We start from the raw sequence: 27,988 nt of genomic DNA, 5'->3' as shown, positions 1-27,988 counted from the left end.
AACAAATGTAACCTAAGCTAAGCCTGTGTTTCCGTTAATATCATTAACAGTTCCCAAAGCGTTTGTGTCTTTGAAAATGAGCACATTCATTGTTTATTTCCTATGCATAGCATAAGCAAAATGTCAGATGGTTACTACAATGTCACTAATATGTCTTTCACTGGTTCTCAGTGATAACCATTATCATTGTGCGTGCTTTCTCGCCTCACTGACCTATCCACTGAAGAGACTCGGCATATCTGGTAGCTGGTACATGCAGTCCGAATCAGAGTATTCGAGATATCAGTATCCAATTCGTCGAAAGCCAGATCGACGTCTTCGATGTCGATGAGCTCATGTGACACTGCATTACCAGTGCAGTGTTGTTCTAGCCTTTTATGACCCATCCATGACCAGAGTTCACATCAGGAACAACAGGTTCAGGGATGTGGGATCTCTTTCAGATTCTAACATGCTGTTTCAGACTTCTCCGACATAATGGAAATTACACCAGATGCACATTCTTCCAATGGTGGAATTGGTTCTCTTTAGCACATAACTCCATAATTCGTATGAAGTACTATTCATCAATCTTGTGGACCCTCGTGCAACCATGAATGGCACAGGTGATATCATCGAGGTCATTAATGAGGGCATAAATGTTAAATGTTTTTCATTGGTCTGACTTTCCCCACTCCCTTGAATGTGCTGGTTGTGTCACATCTGGTGTATGCGCAAAGAGACCATTGAAGACTCTCCAGTAAAAAGTTATCTAAAGTGCTTTCAAGACTTGGCAAAGAGTGAAACTTCACTGCAGACCTCATTTATGACCTCAAAGAATCCACCTGTGCCACCTATGGTCACTGAGGTTCACAAGAATGAGGAATTGTGCTTCATACGAATTAAGGAGAACCAACTCAACCCTCCGCAGAATGTTGATCTGGTGTCTTTTCCATCATGCCGGAGAAGTCTGGAACATCATAAACGATATGTGAATCTAGGTGAAACTAGGTTGGAAACAGGAAGAGCTCCCACATCCCTGAAGCCGATGTCTCTGATCTTAACTCTGACCATGGACAGTTGACAAGTTAGAACCACGATGGTAACCCTATAATGTAATGTCATCTCAGGTCACCGAGGTCGAAGACGACACTCCGGCGAGAAAGCACGCACAACGAAAATGATTAGCATTAAGAACTAGTGAAAGAAATATGTGTCACTGTAGTAACCATCTTATATTTCCTTGCGTTATACACAGGAAATAAACAATGGATGTGGTCATTCTAAAAGACACAATATGTTTCGAAAAGTGTCATGGTATTTACGGAACTTTAATTTGCTACCCTATAGCTATTTGTTAGCGTTTTGCTGTAACAATTCAATTTGAGAGGCTTATAGTCTACAAAATTTCGAACATGAAAATGGATTATTTTGAAGTCCCACTTAGATATTCAGCCAACTTTAAATTCAAATTTGTTAAGATATAAATCGTCAATAGCCAATGTTATATTCAGGAAATTCCAAGACACCAGGAAACTGTAGTGTTAGCGGTTTGGAAAAAATAACAATCATATGCCGCATCCGGTGATGTTTTGTAAACCAAATGATGGTATAACAATTCTCTTTTGCATTTCTATATATTTTTGTTGTTGTTGTTGTTGTTTTAACAGATTGATAAGAGGTCAAATAACTGATTGTGAATAATAATTTGTTGTTGGGAAACAATTTTGCTGCGTCAAGCCAAATATGAAAAAATGCTGAAAAATTACCATTTTTGAGCTTAAAATATTTTTTTTTCATTTCCTGCGTTCAAATCACTACATATATTGGATTATTTGGTCCTGACATGTATTTTTTGTTCTATTGTGGTCATTTTGATACCTCATTTGTCTTCTTCATTTGAAAAATGTCAATGATATGACTATTTTTCATTTTTCAGTAAAATTCGAGATGGTGGCCATCTTGATGATGTCATAACCGGAACTTATACGATGTTAACATTGGTTTTGGTTGTTTTTGTTGCTTAAACTGATTGACAAGTGGTCAAAAATCTTACAAGAAATAATAGATTGCTGTTGGGAAACATTTTTGCTGCGTCAAACAAAATATGAAAAATTTGCTGAAAAATCACCATTTTTGAGCTTTAAATCCGATTTTTTCATTTCCTGCGTAGAAATCACTACATATATTGGCTTTTTTGGTCCTGATATGTATTTGTTGTTCTATTGTGGTCATTTTGATACCTCATTTGTCTACTTCGGTTGAAAAATGTTAATGTTATGACTATTTTTCAATTTTTAGTGAAATTCGAGATGGCGGCCATCTTGATGACGTCATAACCGGAAGTTCATCCCAACTTATGCAATGTTAACATTTGGATTTGTGATCAGTGGGTCATAAGGGTTCAGAAAAATATTGGTTCGGAGGTTTGGGGGGGGGGGGGGGGTGCATGTGGGACCCTCCTAGCCCATGGCCTATATATTATGGGAGCCTTTATCCTCAATATAATTTTTTTCCGAAACAGCATGATAATGATGAATGCGCATTATCCGCACTGCATAATTATGCATAACATACGATCAGCTCATGAAGGAATATATTTTCTTGTACCATTGGAAAATTGTGAATGAAATACGATCTGTTAAAGAAGGAAGATGTTTTTCTTGTACTATTTGAAGAGAAATGTCACCTGATATCTCAATAATAAAACATTGACGTAGACTGTAGGGTAGCATGAATGCGTGGATTCTTTATACACGTATACAGTGAATATGAAACCCAGACTATCAAAAAATATCTATTGACATTTCTTATTGTCCTTTGAATACCTACTGCGCGATACTTCTGTCGTTTAATAGATATATCTCATAATAGTGTTTGCAAAATCATTATGCAAAATATTTTTAAAAACAATCGATTTACATGTGTGTAGTTATAACAGGTTACTCTTCCTACTTAAGGTATATATCACCATACTTAGCCTATATAAAATGTATATTTTTTTCCGAACCATTATTTGTACACTGCTCCTCGTTCTTAAAGTGCGTTGTTTCTGTACATAGCCTAGTCTAGATTCGTCGGAGTTCCAAAGCCATTTAAAATGTACACGGGTATTTCACAACTTCCTTATCGAACTTAAGCTAACAGTACAATGATCTATTGATCTGTTCTAATATAAACTCGTATAGGTGATGCCCGGTGAAGCGTAAACCGGTTTAAAACTTTCTTAAATACGTGTGTACATTCCGATGTACTTCCTGGTCGTCAGTACAATAATAACACAGAGGAGGATTAAGACCGAGATGTCGTCCAGAAACGGTTTACGGTACTGGGAGATATCCCTAGTCATGTTGTTCTTCGTACAAACAACAAGGTCGGAAAGTAAGTTGGAAGTTTATTTCTAAATATATCACATTTTCTTTCGATTTCTTCAAAACTAAATTTGAATGACTACATGTACATGTATATATATGTAATAGGACTGTAATTCTCGTTTCAACTACTTATTATTGTTATCATGACAAACATATACTTGATATCTAGTAGATAACAAGACGACAGATTTGCTTCTAAGCGTTAAGGTTATGTAGGTTTAGACACCGTTAAAACTGATCTATTTCCATTCCTATCTTTAAATGAAAGTATATAAATGTAATTTAATTATGTGTACTTATTCAAGAGATCGTTTACAGTCCATGTGTTAGGTACTGGTGGCAACAATACATGTGCAAACATTTGAATTGTTGACTGACTCTGTATATCAACACATTTTTTCATCTTGCTTTTAAGCGTTTTGATAATTATTTGTAAACAGCTTTATAAAACAATGCATTTGTTTGGTTTTGTTGAACATCGTTGATATGGCTTTATCAAGAGCAAATGGCAGAAAGTTCAAATGCATTAAACAGTCCCGGTAAAAGAATAGAGTGGTCGATTGAAATTCAGATATCATTTACAGATCTGATAATAAGATAAAATATTGCTGATGAATGCAAAACATATACCCACATATCAACAGCGACAGAACAGAATTTGAAATATAAATCACCACTTCTAGTGTTTGCCCGACCAAGAAATGTGATCTCGTTTTTCAAGCTTTATATAATACCTCATGCAAACTCATACTCATTTAAATGTTCTTTCATCACATGAAATATGATCTTTTTGGAGGAGACATTTCTTATACAAACGTCGGCATGCCTAATATTAGAACTCAAATCATCGAACATTACTAATGTTGTTATAGTAGTTACTAGAAATAATGCGTGTAAGAATTATGTTGGTTCGTCAGTTGATGGCTTTGTAATTAACTAATGTTATCAAGTTTATTGTTATACTGATAGCACATATTTCGTTGAAGGACATGCCCGGTCCCACTGACGTATAGTAAGATTTGCGAATGCATTGCGCACAAAATTGACTGATATTCGCTGAAGATACGCAATATTCGTAAATCGTACTTGTATCGGTCGACCAAAACCCGCACACTTCCGCAATTATCTGCAGAGGCATGTTTTTCCGTTCCAAGGATAGTTGAACTGCACAAAATTTTGACAGCGAAAATCAACCGCTTTCGACATGCTATTCGTACGCCATATATACTCAGTACATGCTTATTAAATGCGCGGTATATCCGCTGTTATTCGTCGATATCCGCAGGTTTTTGGGGCTTGATAGCGAACTCGGACAGTGTGTAAACGACATCACGAACTAATTTAAAAGTAATTTATAGCGAATACGTACTTAAAGCGTTTGTATCATGTTTGTTTTCCATATGATTTTAGAACAATACGTAACAAATGTGTCGCGTAAACCAAAACTTGTGTACAAATATGCTGTGCCTCTCATTTCCTGTCTGTCGACAAATACAGATATAGTAATGGGTATTCGGCAACACACAAATGCAGTATACCAATGGTATCCAGTAACATCATCTTGTTCAAGTCATGCAATTGAAAGAGACTGAACACAGAGAAGAAAAAATTGTCTGTTTGAGACGATGGAATTATAGAAGATTTAAGAACCTTTAAAAACTTCGTTAGAATGCTCAACGCACTAATCTGCTTCCCTCCATTCAAATTTACTAAAGAACATACCAACATCAGAATAATATGAAGCCTGTTCTCTAGTTGGCAGTACAGATACATTAGACCCCAGTTACAACTTACGGAATATGCAGTATGCATGGAGGACGCCACACAGCAAAGTTTTCATTGAAGTATGTGAGGCCATAGTGGAAAAGAACCTTGATGAGTACGTGACTTGCCGTATAACTGAATTATTGCTGATTGGTTGTGGTTCTTTGCAGCCTGTCAAGACTTTATGCAGCGACACATACCAGTATACATACCCTCCATCTGACTTGCAGATGTTAAATGAAGGACGCTTCCAGCTCTCATACTTTCCTCAGACTTTCTTCATGTTTAGTGTCCTTTGAAAAGAGAGTATCACTATCTCTACTTACTTTCGTTTTCCTTCAGTCACGCAAACACAGCATTTTCTGGTTTTGGTAAGAAATTGAAGTTAAAGATTCCCTCCCTCGCTTTCCCAATAACAGAAAATGTATGCTGTCAACATGCGCAACACAAACGTTCTTCTCCCTACACGTTTGCAATGCGTTATCAATACATCCGTAATGTTTCCGTAACAAAGCTTCCCATATGTTTCCTCAATATATGCGTTATATATTCATAACTGTTTGTTACATATCCGCAATGTTGGAAAATTTGATCGATTGTATCCATCATGGGAGAGCATCCGTCATCGTATTAGTAAAACATTCGCCTTTGTTCGTCATATATTTGCTCTACGTTATTAATACATCCGTAATTTATACGTGGAAATTTGTTATTTTAGCCAATTATATTGCAGATAACAACGAACGGCTGAAATTTATAAACTAGATTCACCCGCAACTAATCCGTTTTTCTGTGGGACTTGTATTGCACAATTTTCGCTTCATAAAAATTTTGTTGTAGCTAATAATATCCCATCTTATAATAAAACCAGGAAGAAATGTTATCAGTAATCGTCTTCAAAACTGTCTTAATTCTGCAACGGTGATTAAAAGTTATTTTAGAACAGATATAAATGGATGTTGAACCTTTCTATATCTTTTACATCTAGCAGATCATTAACTATTTCAATATTTCATCATTATGACACCATTGGAGCAAGCAAGACAAGTATTGGTGGTATTTTGCCAAACTATTGAACGGGTAATAAGAAATTAGATCATTAGAAAATCTATTTCTATTTGAAAATTTTCTAGGCAACTAATTAGAAACTATTTTTAGATTATAATACTAAAATAATACATAATTACGTTACTTTTTTCCGATAGTCATCGTTTTCCTTTTACCAAGCATATCAAAGAATCCTTTTCAAATTAAAGAAGGCAAAAACCTCTAAATATGAAATAAGAAATACATATTTGTAGCGACCTTTCATCCGCTCTATATACTCTAAACAGTCCTGATAGAATCGTAAATAATGCAAGAGCCCATCTAGGGTGATATTATACAAATATCTTATACATTTCATTTTTCAGTTAATGTCGCTTTATCGGGAACAGCGACACAATCGTCTGACCAGGAATTGCATAGGTGGCTGGCACCAAATGCAATAGACAATTGTACCAATCAAAACATATCCAGTAACTGTTGTATTCACACCAAGACAAACACACATAAACAAGCATGGTGGCGTGTTGATTTAGGGCTGGAAAGGACGATACAGCGCATTACCATATACTACAGACGTGAGTAATCACTTTATCACTGATGGACTGCACGATTAAAACTTTGTGTAGTATGTGTGATACAGGAGCAATTGAAGACGAATACGGTATCATTTTACCCTTCAATATTATAAATATAATGATTTAATGAATTATTTTAGAGTTACTACTAGAAAACCGCATATGTAATTAAAATAATTGAGCTGTTAAGAGTTACAAAAGACGTTATGGTTTTTGAGACAACACAATTAAGAAATGATCAGCGTATCAACTGTTGTGTAGTCATTGTATTTAAGGGATATATTTATCTATCACGACCTGTTTGATAGGGCACTATTGCCTCATAGTATTTTCGAGGGATGGAATAGTGCTCAAGCCGAAGGCGAGGGCACTATTCCATCACGAGACCCTCATTTGGGACTTCTTTTTATATCATCGTAACAGAAGCACGTCAAAGTGACACCTCGCAATGCTATCTTCATTTCCAAACCATATTATTACGTTAAAAGTACAACATATGAATTGTCGCGGAAATCTATGTTTCTATAAAACGGGATTCAGCTTCATGAAGATTAAAAGTATATCAATATAGAACATGAGTGAACTCTCTTCTGTAAAACAGCAACATTTGCTTCCATCCCCGCACATAGCCTGTCCGCCATCTTGACGTCTTGGTCGAAGCGCAAAGTTTTAATGACGTCAATACATTCACGTTCAATTTCGCGCCACTTCAAAAGTGCCCGCTTGCCCGGGCACTATTGCAAATAGTAGCCATGTGTGTAGCCAATCAGAATCCAGTATTCTGTCACGTGATGTACTAAGTGTAATGATAGTATGCGACATCTTTTCTATTATCTATATGTTATAACTAATGTTTATGTCATTCTGTTATGTCCAATGGTGTAAGACTGATAGCGCGAAAGGCTGAAAGTAATAAAATGATTGAATTGAAGTATTAAGCATTTATCGTGTCAGAGTTCGATACAATGAAAGAAACAATATTTTAGTTACCACTGAGTACTAAATATCGTCAACCTGATAGTGACAGTCACATTTGTATCTGTAAGTAGTGTTTAGTGTAAGTGTCTTAAACCGTTTTACTTGACGAAATAGACTTTCCGCAGTTCACCAGCCGCCTTAGTGATACTCAACGTAAATAAATATTTATGTACATATATTGTGATTCTTTTTGTATGTGTGTGCGGAATAATTTTTGGGATGTTAATATATTTTGCTATTGTTTTTATTTACCCGTTAGACACGTATTACAACCCAATTTGAAAAAAAATATCACGCAGTTTGGCACATTTTAAAAGTGTGTTGAATTTGCACCAAATCTAACGCACTTCGAAAAGTTATTTTTACAAGGATTTTTCAACAAGTATGATGTAATAAGAGTCTTTTCGGTATTTGTCAATTCAATGGTCAAATTCTTGAAACATCGTAGCTTACCGACATCTGTTTTCTCTTCAAAACTGGAGATAGCATGGCGTTATAACAGAGCTTTATCGTTGAATAAAAGGTTTAGAAATCCATGAGAGGTGTTTCACCCATAGTTGACATGCAGGGTTATCCCGCGGTTGATAGGGAACAGTTAACTCTGTCTATTATCGGGGTAGGGAAAAGACAGCTCACACGCGTTTGACAATGACCTCATCGATACATGCGGAGACTTATGTCGAACACGTCATTAATTTTGACGCATTGCGATGTTGTTGTGATGTTGACGCTATAAAATAATTCTAAAAAACTGATTTTTTTAATAGGGGAGAAAACATGGGCCTGTCAAGTGTACAGGGATATCTCAACCGAACGACAGATTTTGGCTGGCCAACCCGAGGCTTGAGATATCCCTGTCCACTTGACAGACCCATGTAAGATTCTATCATTCTAATCCGCCAGCTAATATTCAAACATGTACAATATTCTACCGTTTTTGCTTGAAGGTTTACAAGTATTGCTGCACTACTCTGTGACAAATTAGATACAGCACTATCAATTGATTATTTTAAAATCTAATTACATAAAGTGCTTACATAATTCCATTCTGTTTTACTATCAATATATGGATATTCTTTTTATTTGTTTTCATTCTAAAAATGGCTTTCTGATTGACCGATTTTTCCCATTTATACTATGTGTGGCTCTATGAAAGATATATTACATTGTTATAAGACAGGGCACAAAGTGCATATTGTACATAATGTCTTATTTCTTATAAATGCACTGTATTTCGTCGTGGATACGGCCATCTATTTGACATCCAATTATCCTTTTTTCGTGTTTTATATCTGATTCTTTGCCTGAACCAAAGGAAAATGGTTGCAAGCTCAATAAATGTTATTTTGTTTCTTAGATAATTCTGAATACCGCTTTGGTGGGTACTCACTGTACGTATCAAATTCTACCACTATTCCTCCACAAGGAACTCTTTGTTATGAGGATAACAGCAGTGTATGGACTGGTGTCAGCTTAAACCCGACACATGAGTGTCCGAGTGTAGGTCGCTACGTCATTGTCTACAACAAAAGAGAAACACCTAAAACACGTGACTGGTATGATGATTACGCTGTCCTGGAACTATGTGAAGTCCAGGTGTTTGGTAAGATTAGACTATTTTTGTCTATTTTAGTTTGATAGAATCACCGATGCTAACGTTCTGATGTCACTTCGGATGTTTTCGAAAATATTGCAATAAGATGAATAGTTAAGATTTATTCGCCATATTGCATTTTAAAAAATTGATTTAATATATACTCCTAATATTTTGAAAGTCTGTGTATTATTCTCTAGCGTTCGACATTCACATTGGCAACATAAATGCTGCAATCAAATTTGCGTCGTAAAATCCCTCCCACTTGTATTTGTTGCTGTGACATTCAATTCAATTTCATCTTTCTCTATACAATGCAATGTTTTTATTAGCATTTAAATAAAGTATTATATGGAATCTAATATACATACATTTCGTATTATACAGGATGTCCAACTGGAATATATGGCATCGGCAATTGTAACACATTTTGCTCAGCGAGCTGCTTTGGAGGGAATTGTAACGCGTTATCTGGGCACTGCTTCTGTAAGATTCTTTATAGAATTGTATAGATAATGATTATAAATATATGTATTTATAAATAGACAAGTATACTAAAGGTGAGAATTACATTTTATCTCGCCAACGTAAAAAAATCCAAATGCTAGACTTCAATTGTTTAGCAAGTTCACTTTTGAACTGATGATTGGTTTTAGTTGTGTTGTCACAATGGAGCAGACGTTATACGTTATGTCATCTCAGTTTCGTAACATGGAGCAAAGTGACCGAAGCTATGTTTGCTGTACTCAAGAGACAATATTTCATCAATGACTTCCCCAATTTTCAAGTTTGATAGATAACATATGTGTTTTGATCAGTACAACATTGAACCTTGTTTTGTGTGACCTGTGTATGTATGTTTTCAAACTAATTATCAGTGTCGTCAGTATATGAGAGTCTGAAGAAGTCCGATATGTTTAATTGCTTCTACTGGTCAATTTGATTCTTCATGACGTTCTTCGAGTCAAAACGTTTATCACGGGTTGAAATTAAAAAAAATTTCATATGGATTCGTCAAATGGACAGGATATATCAACCCGAGTTTAAGATTTTGGGCAGCCAAAATCTTACACTCGGGTTTTCCAGTACTATTTCGTCCATTATTTAATATCCTTATTTCATGAATCTCTTTCTTTTATTGGCTTTAAATTTATTGGTTCCTTCATGTCAATTCTTTGGTAACTAGTAAGGGTGATAAGTCTTTGTAACCTGTTTAGGGAGCATGCCCCAGGAACCCATTTCACAACTGGCTATTTTCTCTCGATAATTAAAGATCCTACACCGCCGACAGAGCATAAATGTCATTCATCATTTGAACAGTAATGGGTGTTTAATCTTTTAAATGTATGTCTAATTAACACAAAAAATAATATAGAATAATTTATTTGCCTTTTGTGCATGCGCAATTAATTATTTTTCATATTGTTAACTTAAGGTAAAATTAGAAGCTCAAACTTTTCAATGGTTGTATTGGTGTAAAGTAAGTAACTTTTGTAACTGAAGAAAAATACTAAATCGTCTGCTCCTGTTTTTGATAGTGAAAAAAATACCATTTGTCAGCGGTGGAGCATCTTTAAGGTCTTCAAGCCCTTGCATCATAAAGATTGGAGAGTTCGAAACCTATAATGATATCAATTTTGAAGTAATATTAATGGTACATTACAGATTGCGAAGACGGGAAATATGGTGATTTATGCCAACAAACCTGTGTTGCAAATTGTAATCAGAGGTGCGAGAAGGATTCAGGACGCTGTATAGGTAATTGAGTGTATAATTTATCTTGGCATGTTTTACTCTTGGTATCCATACTTTAAGCACTTAAATCGAAACCAATTGGTTTTTTTTATTTTAACATTCAATTGCAATTCTGTCTATTTATACGCGTGTACATGGATATGATATCTACATTGCTTGTTGGAATAATTCCTTTTCAGGATGTGTTACCGGTAAAACAGGGGATGTTTGTAATGGAGACTGTCCAGCCAATTGTGTGTCATGCAGCCAGAGTTTGGCAACAAACTGTTTTGGTAATAGCAAAGATATTTTATCTAGCTTGTTATAAATCTAAATGCCCGATTGAAATATTTGACGTATGTTTCATATCATATCTAAGTGGTGAAATTTCAAAAGCTTGATTCTTTTGTTAAACACGTACACATTAATTACGAACTATTAAAAATAAAGCTGTATTTCTTACAATTATATGTTTTATTCTTTATTTCCTTTAAATAAAATTGTATAAATGGCGTGTTGTTTCTATTTCAGAATGTATTGATGGAAAACATGGTGAAGCGTGCCAGTTTGATTGTTCTCCAAACTGTAGAGACGAGACATGCATCAAGGATAACGGATATTGTTTAGGTAACTATTTTACATGTTGGTAAATAATAAATCTGTAATAAAGGTTATTACATATAGCTAAATATCAAATATCTTTAAATTTAAACAAATAAGTTTTACAAATTTTGATAACAATATGAATAAATAATTACAACATCAAACAAAAACATATATTGATATATTTTTTCGAGCTATATTTCGTGTTCAAAAGTCAATCGCATTAATTCGTGTTCTGATAATAAGATAATAATAAGCTTCACATGAAAGAAGAAACAGATATTATGAGAAAGACCAACGGTGCGATTAAGGATTAACCTTTTATTTTATTTAGTTTGTGAGATGATAAACCAATTGGAGCATGAAGTAAATTGCGTTAACGCGAAGCTTTTACGTACAATTTACCGAATTCTCTATTGGGTTTATCATCTCTTAAACTTAACAATGTAAGTGGTTAAACCTTATATTTACATATTTCCTAACAATAAAAACAACCAGAACATCAGATACAATCGTTTACCGTGTGCTATTCGTCGTCAAATTTATACTGCCGTCATGTTTAAGCGTGCAACAGTCATTCAGAAAAAAGCGCGCCGTTGACTAACAGCTTCATCCAACTTTTTTTCTATAACGTCACAAAAATAGTTCTTATATTTCATTTATCTTATTCAGGTCAATTAGTAATAACACATTCAAAAAATTAGATCTGTTTTATTATATGTCTCAGATTGTCTCGTAAATGTGTTATTTGTAAACATTAACACGTGATTTTGTGGAATGTCAAAGGAAGTCCGCCAATGTTTACATTTATCCACACCGAATCGGGTCACGTTCTGCACTCAGGTTATTGAGAAATAAACAGATATGTACCGACTTAGTTTATCGATACAGAAACTGTGGCAATTGTAATTATATTTTAATGTGAAAAGCGCGATTAAGATTTATGCTATTACCAGGTGTTTCAGATCCAACAATTAGATTGATTAGATTCGAAAGAATCCATTTAAAATCGAACATGATTACCTTCAAAGTGTTATTGTTTTCAACCTAAATGTGTAGAGATGTAAGCTTTTCTATAGTACTTGGTTTAATCGCATTAATGAAAATTCGGTCTAATGTTATACTTCATTTCAAATACGTAATATATCAAAATTCGCTTTAAAATATTTGTTGCATATATTTATTTTAGGAGAATGCGTTGATGGTAAATACGGTAACACATGTGAGATCGATTGCCCCAGTGGCTGTCAAGGGAATACGTGTAATAAGACAAACGGATACTGCTCAGGTCTGTAATAGAGTGTCATAAAATAATCATCGAAATTTATATCCCGTCTCAAGCGGGAGTCTTATACATTTAGCGTTCCTGGTCCAAAGGACCAATGTGAGCTAAACATTCCAAACCTAGGTTAATTTGGCTACCTCAATCGAGGAATATCGCTCAAATACTCTTATGAGGTAGGAATTCAATTTTTTACAAATTTTGTGCTGGTCCCTAAAGGTCTGAGAGGCAGGACCAAAAGCAGACAATATAACCATAGTGATATGAAGAGCTTCTTTAAAGTTATGAAAGGGCAAGGGTCAATAATGTATATCAATTTGATTTGCTTTAAATTTCTTTCATGTTAATTGAATTCATAATTGCACTTATTTTAAGACAGTTACGTGTTGATGGTCTTGTCATATTTGATATTTACTTATTATAATAATTAGCCTTTAGCTGTTGAGCGGTAATGTCTTCTAGGCCTCTAATGACACTATCACAAAGTAATGGGACATCTGCAAGATTCATTAAGAATTATTATCAGAAATGGAATGTGGATACGTAAATACAGTCATTAAAGTAAACATTGCTATAGTTCTGAGTATTTTTGGTTTATATATTTCGCATTTATTTTTTATATTTTAAACACATGATACATTCGTTACTCACTTTGTTATTTTAATTGATATGAACGAATGTTGGATGAAACAGAAGCATATACATTGTATCAAAATCGGTTTCGCCTTGCCCTATATAATTTTCCTTCTTTCTTTATGTAAATTTATTGTTTATATAACTCTATCACAATTGAGCTCAAATATTAATACACTGTAAAACATTGAAACGGTGTACTGCAATAACGAGATATATTCCATGATGCAAACCAAAGAATTATTTTCATTTTCAGCATGCATTCGTGGTAAAAGAGGGAACCGCTGTGAAGACAATTGCCCTTCGCGTTGCATGACATGCAGCCAACTATCCAATGAATGCTATGGTAATCATCATCTTGTTTGTGCGTGTTAAATAAATTGAAATGAAAGTAGGCTGATAGCCATAACATAAGGATTCTGTATACTGTATAAATTGATATAATTAATTGATATTATGATTTTATATTTACATTTCCGTTTTCTCTTTCCTATATAACCTGTCCAACTACGAAATCGTTTACACTTACGTAAACGCAGTGGTTACCACGCAAGAATACACACACCGGAACATTGACTTCCGCAGGTAGTGTGATAGCGCATCCAATTAGGACTATTGTATCTGTTTGACAAATCTTCAATATAATGCATGTATGAATGTAATGTAAATCGTAAATTACATATCAGAAAATAAAATATTTAACAAATATTGTATAAATGGAATGAAAAAGAAGTTAAAATTGTTGTGGAACTATATCTTGTGTACTCTCTGAATTTGAAAACATTTCCCGCCAAATTGAAGCCAGCTGTTCCGGGATTCCATCAATTGACCGACTGTTCAAACAATCGTATAACATTGAAAAAATAGAGTATTATTTATTTGAACACTTGATTTAAATGAAATGGTTGGTCGAAATGTAAAAATAAGAAATGATTTTCATTACTTAAATAAAATGTGTATTATTAACATAACTCAACCAGTCACTGTTTAGCCTTTTTACCTAAATTATCATGTTACCGTTATTTCAATACTTCAGTAGTGTTTTATGATTATGTGATATGATCTGTTTTGTATCAAAAATGATTTTATCACACAACTAGCCCGTCTAGCCATGTCATAAATACCGTAAGACACATGTGTATTAAACGTCATAATCAGTAGACAGAAACGTCACATCCAAGCGGAATTTCTACTGTTTTATATAGAGACGAAAAGTTTTACTTATATTTCTATTATTAAAAGTTATGTGATAAATAAAAACTTGCACTCGTGACTATGTGATATGAAATTTATCAAACTCGTTAAATAATCTAATATGACACTCGCTTCGTGGCATATCAAATTATTGAACTCGTTTGATAAATTTCATATCACATAGTCACGAGTGTAAGATCCTCTGTATCTTAAAGTATCTTTCTTTGTGAAAGGGTCTTTGATAAATTAACACTAGTCGCAATTTATTTTACAGAATGTGTTGACAGAACATATGGTAATATGTGTGAACATAACTGTTCTGCGAACTGTAAAGACCGATTATGTGCTAAGAATAACGGTCATTGCACAGGTAAGGAGCTAGCAAAAATTGATCTGCTACACGGCGTATTATCGAAATGATAGTTGAATTCAATCATATGTTGCCTTGACTATGTCAATGTATTTCAAAAACTGAAATGTTCAACAACAAAAAATAATATTAAAAACAGTAAATCATAAATGGCAATCCTTGATAAACTTGAACCAATACATTGGATACAAAAATAATATGTTTACTTAATATATAAAAACAGTGTATCAATACAAAGTAATATCAATATTAGAAAAATGAATTCGAAGATGATTTTGCACTATAAGCGGATTCGTAACATCTATTTGAATGAAACTTACCGTTTACTTATTTTAGAGTGTATTTCCGGAAAGTACGGACCGGTATGTTCACAAAATTGCCTGGGTACATGCAAAAACAACATTTGTCAACGAAATTATGGCAATTGCACAGGTAAAGATAATGATAAGTTGTGTATTTAATGAGGACTTTTAAATATAGACTTTAATGTTCTGTAAGAAAAGAAAAACGAACAGAATCATATGAATAGTCGGACCAGGAGCATTCTCCCTGTGAACAGGATTAATAAACATGATAATGTTTATTTTATTTTTTACCAACATGCATTGCATTCCATTCATTAAAATGCACATATGTTGATGTAAGGACAAGTAAGGACAGTAAGACATACATCCAATCCTAGTAACAACAGGACAAATAGACAGACAGATAGTATGTAATGTGTTAATGTTACGTTAGATTTGATTATTTATAAAATATCATTACACTGGAACATTGTAACAAGTTATTTGGATAACCTTTTGAAACCTTTGGGTTACTCAAATTTTTATGACATTGATCAAAGATTTTATTTTGACCAAAACCCGGAATTGTTTTTTGAGCTGTGAAAGTTATGTCGTCAATCGAAAAACTTGATTCCTTTTTAGATTGTCCTGCTGGAAAGTATGGAAATTTGTGTGATAAAGACTGTTCCGCCAACTGTCTCAATGACGAATGCAATATAAGAAGTGGAGTTTGTGAAGGTATGCTTAAGTTTATATAAAGCAATGAAGGGAAAATAACATGATCCCTTCCGAAATCTGTCAGTGATATGTATCATATTTTACTTGAAAATACCATCAAACAAGCTCTATATTGTCTGTTGTTTTCAATTTGCTCTGCCTATGAATCGGAAAAAAGCCGGCGGAGCACTACGTAAAAGATCTTGAAAATTAACGCTTTTCGAATAGATGCAATACTAAATTCCAAGCATTTTAAACATTTTTGTAAAACTTTTTTTATATTTATGGAAGAATAAAGATATTTTTTCTAAGCATAGACGATATCAATCACATATAATGAGTAAAGAAAAGATATCGTATAGGTGGTATTTTTAGCGATTTCATGAGACATTGCTGTGATCGCGAAAATTTGATCCACAAAATATTATGAAATGACTGTATCATAGAAATTCTGGAAGCTAGATCGCAAAAATTTAAAACCGCAAATTTTAATTTTCTCATTTCATACACGAATAGTTTGACTCGGATAAATAATCAGCTAATACGGTATTATTGAAAATATTTGCATAAAATATAGTATACTTCCTCTGTCGATACCGTATATGGATCTTAAATGTATTCACCTTACCTTATTCAACACGAATTTTTCTTTATTTCTACTCTTTATCAAAGGATGCAAAAAGAGATACTTTGGGCAAGATTGTAATTCACAATGCGAACCTGAATGCAAAATATGCGGTCAGAGTAATGGGATTTGCACTGGTAAATAATACAACTTTTTTATTTATTAAATGCAGTGTCTGGTACTAAAAATATTTTTTTATGACATATATCCAATGATCATTACAGCCTTGTTGCATAAATCTCAATTCAGATCAAGTTCTTTAGGAGTTTTGAATATTATATTGTCGTGTACTATGTAATATTTTTCCATAATTGTTAAGTAGAAGTTTATAGAAATGTTTCAGCTCCATGCACATGGAAAAATACCAATGAATTGTATCATGGGTATTGGTTCAAAATAGGTATATAATTTATACGGGTTTTTTTATAGAGTGCACGGACAGTCTGTACGGTGCCAACTGTAGTATACCGTGTGGAAACTGTGAGAGATGTAGGAAGGACACTGGTGAATGTCTATCGATGTGTGCTGCTGGATACGAGGGAAATACCTGTATGGCGAGTAAGATATCAAAACTTTGTTCATTTATACACAGTGTGTGTTCTTGTAGATATGAGATGCAAATTGAAACTCTGTCGCGCCACTGTAAACTTACTTACAATGGCGGATAAAACTGTCATATTTTTTGAACATGTTAGCTTAGAGATGAACCCACGCACTCCAAGCAATTTCTGTATTAACGACCTACGTAATATATAATTAACGTAACCACTTTTTATAAAGTTGCAGCACTGGAAATATTTTTAATTATAGAATTAAAAAATCTTTTTAACGTGTACACGTGAAAAATAAGCTCGAAAGATGCCGAATCATTCCGAACTCTTTCGAACGTCGTCGCGACAATCTCGAAGTAACACGAGAGTTGTGGAAAGGAATGTCAACAATTTTTTTTCGTAAACAAAACATGAGGTCGACCTCAGCTGACTGAATCTACAAAGAAAATAATGCTTGCACATTACAATAATTGATACACACAATATTGAATTACGGCAATGTATGAATTAGATGTTTCAAATACTCGCTCTGTGGATATATGCCAGCACGATTTGCGCATATTAGCCAGAAGGAAAACGTAAACAAACACATGTGCGCTTACGCTAGTTACCTGGATTACCACGTGCATGACGTGTGGACGTAAGTCACGCGATACGATTTGGAATTCCGACAAAACTAGATTTCGGCTCTCTTATTGGCCTATATATGCTTTTGGGGAGATAAATAATTAGTGTTTAAGCGACATATCGTTACAGCGAAAATTACCTGAAATCCAACTTTTAAGTATTCAGAGTTTGTTGAAAAGCATTCAATTTCAAATCCAAATGTGTTTTTTTTTCGACATATAGGACATGTTTATTACTTAATCACTCAATTATGCCTATCGTTTTTTGTGAAATTTAATGTGTGTTTATTCTCATTTCACACAAATTTCTTGTCATTAACGTATCCGTCTACTCGTAGATTATATGTGTCAAAATAGTTGCCGATTCGCGTTAATTACAGGAATCATGCCGCCATCTAGCGACAGTACGGGGACGATTGTCGGTGTCCTAGTAGGCATACTGGTCTTGGTGGTGATAATCATTGTAATCCTGTTGATAATCAGAAGGTATGCTTGTTTACTGTATGTGTTTTTGTTTATATAACGTGTATGAAATATAATTTCCACTGACATTCTATCACTATAAGACAAACTTTCCGATAGTAATATATAAATCATCTAATAATGAAAGGATAATGCATTCATATCTTGAAGCATTTGCATATATTCACATTTTATATCAGTTGCTTGATAAAACCTTTTTAGTTTTGTAAATGTTTCAGACGGAGGCAAAATTCAGCGAAAGATAAACCTTTCGAATGTATCAACCGAAATGGACAGTCTCACTCATTCCACCACAATGGGATAAATGGTAAGGTTTGGTACGTTAATGGCGGGAATTATCAACAATATAATTAAATTGCAAATTTTTTGCCAGACCCTTATAATGACTTAAATTATTATTTAGAACCATTCCTATAACAAAAATCAACAAATAGGAAGTATGTTATTATATGATTTAAAAATATCAATTTCTATACCAGATGAGAGTAACAATACAAATGTTTATTCCGAGCCCGAGCCTGAGGCCAAATACGTTAAAGAAACAAAGACAGGAGAAGGCCATGTTTATATCAACGCTAATGACGTCACTAAGGATGAACATCCGGGGAGTGTTTACGCCAATACTGATATCGACGATTGCTACTATAATGCCGTTGACCCTGGGACAGCGATATCGGAATTGAAAACAATGGTGAAAACAAAGATGTTAAACAAGGCTAAAGTATTTGAAGATGAATACAAGGTAAAAAGCGAAATCGAGAGCAAACAGTAAAACATTTACATGCTTTATTAGTTCCTGTTATAATGTCTGATATTGTTTATATGCATTGACAAAAAAGTGGTATTGATAGAGATGTTAAATGATGAACTAAATTAATGTCACATCACATGCCAGTTATAATATGCGTTTTTAAAGGCACTTCCTACCGGCGACCTCCATGCAAACAAAATTGGGATGAAATCAGAAAACAAATCGAAAAATAGATTCAAGACTACTTTTCCATGTAAGTCTTTATTATCGGGTTGAAACGATTTTACATTTTTTATTATTATTATTTTCAAATATAATTCTCGAACGTGCTAGCGCGTAAACTCAGAAAATATAAAAAATAAACTTAAATATGAAATACCCAGGCATTATATTAACAAAGGAAAATAGTACCTATATTTCATTGTACATATTCATTTTATCGATTAATAGGTACAACTTCATTTGCTGTTGCCATAGTTTACTAATCGATCCTTCGATTTTTTCTCTAAAACAACTGAAGTAACTTATTTGAATTGTTGTGTTACAGATGACCATTCCCGAGTGGTTCTTGACAAAGTGGACAAAGATTCCAACTCTGATTACATCAACGCCAACTACATAGATGTTTGTATCACAATGAATTATGATACATTATATCAATAGAACGTTAATAGATCTACATGTGCATATGCTTAAAACATTATATTCATGCACATAATCAAGGAAAAGACATTTAGGAATACACCAGGGATTCGCAAACTACCTATGTCATTCTAAGAAAACTACACTATGTGTAAAAATTAATCATGGGGCGCAAGGCAAACCTAATTTAACGGAGGGTTTTAAACAGGACTACATATGTATTTTGCAATGAAATTGTTGGCTGCAATATTTATGGCCGGTCGAAAGGTATAGTAGGTCGCGTACAAATATCTATTCTATAATAATGTAAGATGGAAAACATTTGTAAAATATAGAAAATATTAGAATATTTATTCAGTTTCATATGCAAAGTTAAAATTAATTGGAGAAAATGTGATGTCGTAAAGACTCAATATAACAACTGTTATGACGTTTTTAAAATCTTATTTTCAGGGTGTTTCCCTACCAGCTGAGTATATCGCGACTCAAGGTAAGTGTAACACTGATGTAAACAGCGACCACAATACGTTACTGTCAGTCGTCATGTCTTTATTGCGTGATTATTAGTTTAATTAACAGTATCTGCTGTTAATTCATTCATGGCAAATCTTTTTTTCTAGTAAATCTGGGTTCATAACGGATCCATATACGATTTTTGAAACACAGGCTCATAATCCCAATTGAATACTTTTTAATTTCCATTGATAAAATTAAAATCTTAGATACGATTAATTTTGTAGAATTTTTAAGAGAAAACAAATCATAGGAATCATTTCACATCTGTATAATTGCTGATATTGCGCATATTTGTTTTCTGGAAGCGACCTCATGTATCCTAAGAACACATGGTATGAGGAGTCTGTAGTATTCGTTGACCGCATGCGGTTGAAAAATCGTTTATAAACACATGGACAATTGTTTGTTTCAGCGCATGATCGTTAGTGGAATGACACACCACCCAGTCTGAACGAAATGTTGGAGGAATAATTTCACATGTTTCGTCCGGATAATTGTGATTATCATGAAAGATGGGATTGTTTGTGCATTTCACAAATCATTGTTAATTAATTGAACCTTTTTATCTTTGATAATAGGCCCAATCGACAAAACTATAGATGATTTTTGGCGCATGATTTGGCAACTGCAATCAGGAAAAATCGTTATGCTGACTAACCTTGTCGAGGGAACAAAGGTAACTAATGAAACAATACTGGATTGATTGTGTTCAAATCATTACGATAATACGTAAAACAGAACGGAGGATATTTTAATTTTGATTTTTTTTTACCTTTCATTATCTATCGAAAAGTATTCTTTTTTATTAATAAAGTTGTGAAAATCATTGAAATGGACAGACAAAATGCATGACGCCTTATAAATGTTAGTAACTACACAGATTGTATGCCTTTAAAATTATCATATGAAAAGTTCTTCTTAATTGACGAGTATGAAAAATAAGACACATATACATATTCTGTTTTTGCATATTAGGGTGGGTATTGATTGTGACGTCTTTTCTGAGATAACGACATAAGTTGTGCCCAAAATAATGACGTCACAATGCATACCTTTCCACAAGGGAGCTAACTTTGCAATATGCAAAGACGGAATATTATCAGCGAGTTGCAATGTACGTTGAAATGAACACATTGTCTGAAAATTTGTAGAAAAAGTGCGCCAAATACTGGCCCGATGAAGGAGAACCGATGGTAACAAAACATTTCAGCATTGTGCAGGATAGAGAGAGGGTCTACGCGTTCTATGTAATCAGGGATATCACAATCACAGAAAAGAAGGTATCAGTTTCTACGCATTCAGTTGCCCCGCGATAATCCGGATATCAATAGTCCGGAAAACACAAAATTCGGATGGAATGATAAGAGAATGGACTTGATAATTGACAAAGAAAACAGAATCCAGCAACCCGGAAAATTCCCAATGCGGAGGTTTTTGCTGGGAACGCAAGTGTTCGGATTATCAAGGGTTCACTGTATAGTTATCTGTTTGAAAAATTAAAATTAAAATAAGAAATCCTAATCTATGCCGACGTGACATATTGTAGTTGTGTGTGTAAATGTTGTGTATGAACCTTACCATCTGACTTTATATATATATACTTATTTGATGATTTTTGTTAGTGGAGTTTAAAACATTTCAGACCAAGTCTACACGACAGATCCATCAGTTTCACTACACCACGTGGCCAGACCATGGGACCCCGGATCCTAACGAACTGGTTGTATTCCATCGTCGTGTCATCAAATATAAAAACAGCTTACCAGGAAAGATGGTAGTTCATTGCAGGTAATTTTGATCATTTTTAAAATAATATATAAAGTAACATATTTTGCTTCAGTTCAAAACAGGTTTTGTTTTTATTTTAACTAAAGTTCTTTGTGTATGACCCGGATCAATCGACGTGTTTAGGCTGATGACATCCCTTATTCGTTCCTTTGTTTGATAAGATAATCGAATTGGATAAATCGATGGGTGGATGAAATACTGTGAATATGTGAATGATGTGGCATCCCTCTAATTTTAGTGCCGGTATAGGACGGACCGGAACATTTATCGCCCTTGACGCCTTATGGAAACATGGAAGACAAGTCGGAGCTGTAGACGTCAACCGATATATTAAAACAATGAGAAAAGATAGGGTAAACATGGTTCAAACGAGTGTAAGTAGGCTTTGATTTTGGTTTTAAAAATCTAACGTCCTATTAAAAACCAAGGCAATTTTAAGACATTTTTATCGATTACCATAAAATGTTTACAATATGCAAAATATCATCCTAGATTAAAATATTACCAAATGAAAGGAACAAAGACTAATAGTAAAAAACACAATGATATAAATATGTTGTTTTATATATAGGAACAATATATCGCTCTTCACCACATCCTGATCGAGGCGTTTGACCTACCAGACACGTTGGTATCGAGAGAGAAGTTCCACACCACTTTGACCAGTTTACAGAGTGGTTCGCCCGAGAACCAGACAAAACTGAGACAGGAATATCAGGTTCATAATCTCTTATTATGATTTACATTATTAACGTTCTTTTCTGTATCTATGAATATTTTCTTAATTTCAATTTTAACGAATTTTGGTCATGTAAAGGGGGCGGCCATGCTTGAAATTTATTTATTACCGCCAAAAATATTTCCCTTAACGCGCTATCGCTATATTATTCCCTTAACGCGCTATCACTATATAAACAATTGTTTGTATTTTGTTATTTTCACACTTTCCCATGCTAATTAATCCGAATTTATTCAGTTTGTGTCACCGAATTAGTACTGATGGCGTGAAACGAAGGGAAGTTACTCTGATAGAACGGAGTAACACTAGTAAAACTGAAATAAAAAACAAACAAAAATATTCGAAATCTTCAAACTTCCTTATTTTTTTCTCGACGATTTGTTTTTAAGCTAACACAGGATCTCAAACCGATATATACCGCTGATGACTGCAGAACAGGCTCATTACCGGCAAATGGTAACAAGAACAGAGACCAAAAGTCCCTGCCAGGTACACTACCAAATACAGAATTGTATGCTTCAACAGGGCATCCAGTAGACCCCTCAGAGAGTGTTTTTGGTCCAAAAAAATCATATTTGACTCTTTGGTTTCAAGCACATGACTATTTCAATGAATAGGTATATGTTTTGAAAGTTGAGATTTCTCAGAAATGGTTATTTGGCTTCTAAATCTACTAAACGATAAGGTCAACTGGATGCCATGTTTAAGAACTAGCTTCGACATTAATCTATATTATTCATTTTCAAAACGAGATGAGCAGAATTATCAATTAAGATTTATAATTTGTGATCTACTTTCAGTTGATAAATTTAGGGTATACCTGAATTCCCCCGCGCAGGGCAGCACGGACTATATCAACGCTGTGGAAATTCCTGTAAGTTCGTATATATATACTGCTATACATCACAAAGGAGTATATTCCTCATATCATTGACAATACTTCAGTTTAGTGTTACAGCTTAATTGAACAATCGTGATAATTCCATTGGTATCGATATTGTGCAAGAATCTCCATTTTGTTTTATTATTTTACAATTTAAAAAAAAACATTGTTCTGAAGACGATACTATAATCACATGTCTTCTATCTTTAAATGCATATATATTTTTTTCTGATATTCGAAATTGTGATTTTTTTTTTGTTCTTCATTACATAATACATGTTGTGCGGGGGTTATGCATTTGATTACATTTTATGTAACATATTTCACTCCCTGTTCGTATAATATGATATGATTTTTTACATCAGTTGTGTGTAACAAAAATAAGTCAACAAGCTCACTCGTAAAATCTGATGACATAACAATTAACACATGTAAAATAGAACAATCTAGATAAATATCATTGTGATAAATTATAAAATAGGATATTCTACGTTACCTTTTTAGTCCTACACCTCCAGAAACGGCTACATCGTCACACAGAACCCTCTACAGAATACCGTAGTCGACCTATTAACAATGATAATGGACTATGACTGTGATACCGTAGTTATCATCGAAAACGACAACCTGGTAATTAGACATTATGTCTGTGTATACTGTAGAGTTTTTAACATTCGCGGGGTTTAATTTCGATAATTTCGTGAATTCTTTCAAATTTGCGAAATCTGAATCATTCTGCTAACAGACACCTCCATACATGTATGTGTCACTGTCAGTAAGTGATTTCTTCCCAACAAATTAATTTTATGTTGTGTTTGTTTTCGTGTTGTTTTAAACATGTAATCACTTGCGAAAGATTTCATTAAAAATAGTTTGAATGGAAAAAAATAATGTAACTATAATCAATATACAAGACGTCAATAAATTAGCAAATCGTCCGATTTGACAAAAACTAAAAACTATTTGTTTTATTTTGAGTGTGAATTAGCCATGTTATGAAATGTTAATTCTCAGGAATGGTTGCCAGAAAAGGACAGTGAAAAATCTCACGGAGGTTTTGTAATCAAACATGAAGCAGACTCATCGAGCCTTTCCAAGACAGACATTACCGATTTTATCATCTCAAACAAAGTAAGAGTTCGTTGTAGGCTTTTTGATTCAATAGTTAGTGATACCTTATATATATTTTTGTAACAAAATTTTATATTATATAGACACATAAAAAAATATAGACCACGTTCAAACGTGTTTAAATATCACATCTTGTCAATTTGTTTTGACTTATAAGGCGGGCTCATAATTTCTAAGAGAGAGAAAAAGAAAAACAAATTAAAAATATACAAAATGTACAGACTATTCTCTACAAGGATTCGAACCAGGCGACGAAATATTAAGAACTTTTTAACGGTTTTGTACATACATGCTTGATTATAACAGGAACACAAATATGAGTCCAGAGTTAGGGTGTTTCACATGTCTGCATGGGATAAAGAAGCATTAATTCCACAAAACTCCCAAGGTCTCCTGCAACTGCTAGAGATTGTGGATAGCCGCCGGAAGTCAAACCAGTCCAAACAAACAGTGGTCATGTGCAGGTTTGTAATAAAAGTTTATTTGGTTTTTAGGCAATAAAAAGAGTGCTTTCTGACGGTATATCAAGTTAAATTGTGTTCCAATATATTGTTTGCGTTCAGTTTTCGTTCGCCACATTTGCATATTTCATATTGTTTATATTTTCCTGAAAATATCATGAGCTTGGTGATAACAGTATTTATCAAGGAACTCGAAGTATAACTTTCAAAGATATATATTGTCTTCTTTAGAATTCCTTCAAACCCATAATAAATATAAATAAAATGATACATACCATAATCCACTTTCTGTTTGCAAGATGGAAATGTTATTGTAATTTCTCTACAAAGGTCGAACGTGAATCCAAATTTTGCACGCAAAATTATATAAATGTATATATGAATGCATAATTGTCTGTAACAGCTCTTGATGACGAACTTATGTTTTCGCGAATAAGTGTATACGCAAAAATTTAGTGCTTTACAGTCAAGTTACTCCGTCTAAAAGCATATGAAAATACTCCTTATAGTAATATGTTAACATAAAAAACACTTCAGTTACATCAGTAGACATTTCTAACACACAAAAAACTTTATACTGAAATCATATATGAAACATGCGACACTCAATCCTCTTCCGTTTTTTTCACTTTTCAGAGACGGGTACTCCCAAAGTGGACTTTTCTGTTGTATAAGCAACGCGCGGGATCAGATTAAAACTGATGAAGAAGTCGACATATTCCAGATTGTCCGACAATTACTTTTCAGACGACCAGAGTTCGTCACATGCTATGTAAGTATCATAAATATATGTGGCAGTGCTGTATAGTTGTTAAATCTCGTGATTTACTGTTTCCCCGGGAATATCGTATCCGCGTATTGTTTGTAGCTTTGAAAGCGTCATTTACCAAATGCAGTTGGAATGTTAAACATATTTTGTGAAAAGTTTCGAGAGGTATTAAATTTCATGAAATTGAGTGAATCTTCAAATTTAGCCGAATTAAAAACTTGATGGGGAATAAAAATTATTTGGAACATACTGCAAAAGAACATTCATTTAGGAAGCATTGTAAAGACGACATTATGTATTTACGGTATACACACACTAATTAAAACATTGTTTTCTTCCGTTTCAGGACCAATACCAGTGCTGTTACAACACAATTAGGGATTATCTTGATACCACCGATGTGTATATGAACTGAAAGTATAAAATAATGATTCAACAAAATTCTGGATATTATTTCAATTGACCTCTTCAGTGTGTACATAAATGATATTCTACAACAAGGAGTTATCGCGATGCGACAAAAGCGCTGGAGACTGTTTGTAAAAAAATCATGATATGTAAATGTTTTACATATACATTAATATGTAAATATGTATGATATTCTATGATTTTAAACAAAATATGGATTGCATAGATACCGCAGAGATGTGTATCAAATACGGACCGTCAGTGGGCGCGAAATATAACGTTTTACTAACCTGGTTGAATCGAATATTCACCGAGATAATGTTACTTGCTGTAGCCTCCATAGAGTGTATATAAACTGACATTCGAAATCAAGTGTAAAAATGTAATGTTTAAGCCAGGTTACTATTGTTAAGTGTGTATAACCAGTATGAAATTACAAACGACAAACTATAACAACGAAGACGGTGGAAAAAGGGAAAATTTGTAGACTTGAAAATAGGTGCTGAATCAGACGTGATTCTATACATGCTAGAAAGTATCATTCTTTGTAAAGTAATTTCAGTTCACCTGAGACGAAGTCGCAAGTGACTTTATGTATTCTAATCGCCTTTTTTTCGTTCGTCGTCCATTTTCTGTCGTGTGTCCATCAACAATTAACATTTTTGAATTGTTCTCCAGAACTGCTTTCAATGAAATTTTGCTCGAACCTTTTAAGACTAATTGAAATTGTAAATTATATGCTTTTCCCCTTGCGGGATATTTTTTAGCATAATGTGTTCAATTTCCATAGTAATTAAGTCAAACTAGCTTAGAGGCATAAGCCTGTGAAACCATTTAAATATGAAGTCCAAAATTGCCCTGGTTGAACCACCTAAGCCAGAGAGAGTGTCAACAGACGTCAAATGACTGAAACAAAACTCTTCTTAATTCACAGATGTGATGCAAATACTTTTCATACATTAAAAGGTAAAATTGATAAAATTACTTCTTTGATGTAGGAGTTTTATTTCTTGTGTTACCAACAGGTTATATTTTTGTCACTTTGGGACCATTGTTGCTACTGTATAAAATTGTATGCTCACGTTATGTACAGTCTGAATAATGTCAAGAGCCTTGTGGGTGCAATGGTTCAATTTATAGTGTGTATACAAAAATGTACATATGTATCAGGTGACCGTTAAGGCCCATGGGCTTCTTGTTGTTTCATGTTCTGTTTTAATATACATATATTCTTTTCATTTGTTCTTGTGATATATTTTTTATATTAAAATTTTTAACATTTTTTATGAATAAATATTTAAAATATCATCTTTTACATTGGTGTTTGACTTTACGTTTGTCAGATTTCATTTCAAAATAATTTAAGTAAATGAACGGTTTCGATTAAAAAAAACAAAATATAATATATCCCGATTCTTATTAATTTTTAATGCGATGTTCATATTAAATTGTATTTTCTTATACGCTTTTCTCTATATATACTGCTC

General features: G+C 33.7%; 1 protein-coding gene across 3 annotated transcripts; it reads left to right on the top strand.

Annotated features, from left to right (window-relative positions):
- The first annotated feature begins 3,063 nt into the window (after window positions 1-3,063).
- LOC138325535 (receptor-type tyrosine-protein phosphatase alpha-like) lies at window positions 3,064-27,816 on the top strand. Of its 3 annotated transcripts, XM_069271278.1 has the most exons (32): window positions 3,064-3,360; window positions 6,530-6,739; window positions 9,075-9,320; window positions 9,699-9,797; window positions 10,977-11,069; window positions 11,246-11,338; window positions 11,577-11,672; window positions 12,838-12,936; window positions 13,820-13,909; window positions 15,032-15,127; window positions 15,464-15,559; window positions 16,054-16,149; window positions 16,801-16,890; window positions 17,183-17,311; window positions 18,311-18,416; window positions 18,632-18,720; window positions 18,893-19,155; window positions 19,330-19,417; window positions 19,712-19,788; window positions 20,260-20,296; window positions 20,901-20,998; window positions 21,474-21,602; window positions 21,965-22,110; window positions 22,349-22,484; window positions 22,682-22,828; window positions 23,239-23,338; window positions 23,650-23,723; window positions 24,237-24,362; window positions 24,747-24,863; window positions 25,170-25,327; window positions 25,961-26,096; window positions 26,440-27,816. In XM_069271278.1, the coding sequence occupies exons 1-32, from the start codon at window positions 3,228-3,230 to the stop codon at window positions 26,506-26,508; spliced, it is 3,762 nt and encodes a 1,253-aa protein (XP_069127379.1). In that variant the 5' UTR covers window positions 3,064-3,227; the 3' UTR covers window positions 26,509-27,816. The 3 variants fall into 3 exon arrangements, with proteins under 3 accessions (XP_069127379.1, XP_069127380.1, XP_069127381.1); XM_069271279.1 differs by lacking the exon at window positions 15,032-15,127; XM_069271280.1 differs by lacking the exon at window positions 6,530-6,739 and having other exon boundaries at window positions 3,065-3,360.
- Window positions 27,817-27,988: the final 172 nt, after the last annotated feature.

The sequence above is a fragment of the Argopecten irradians genome, chromosome 6, assembly GCF_041381155.1.
Source record: "Argopecten irradians isolate NY chromosome 6, Ai_NY, whole genome shotgun sequence".
Taxonomy (NCBI): Eukaryota; Metazoa; Mollusca; class Bivalvia; order Pectinida; family Pectinidae; genus Argopecten; species Argopecten irradians.
This window is presented reverse-complemented; position numbering and strand designations above follow the sequence as displayed.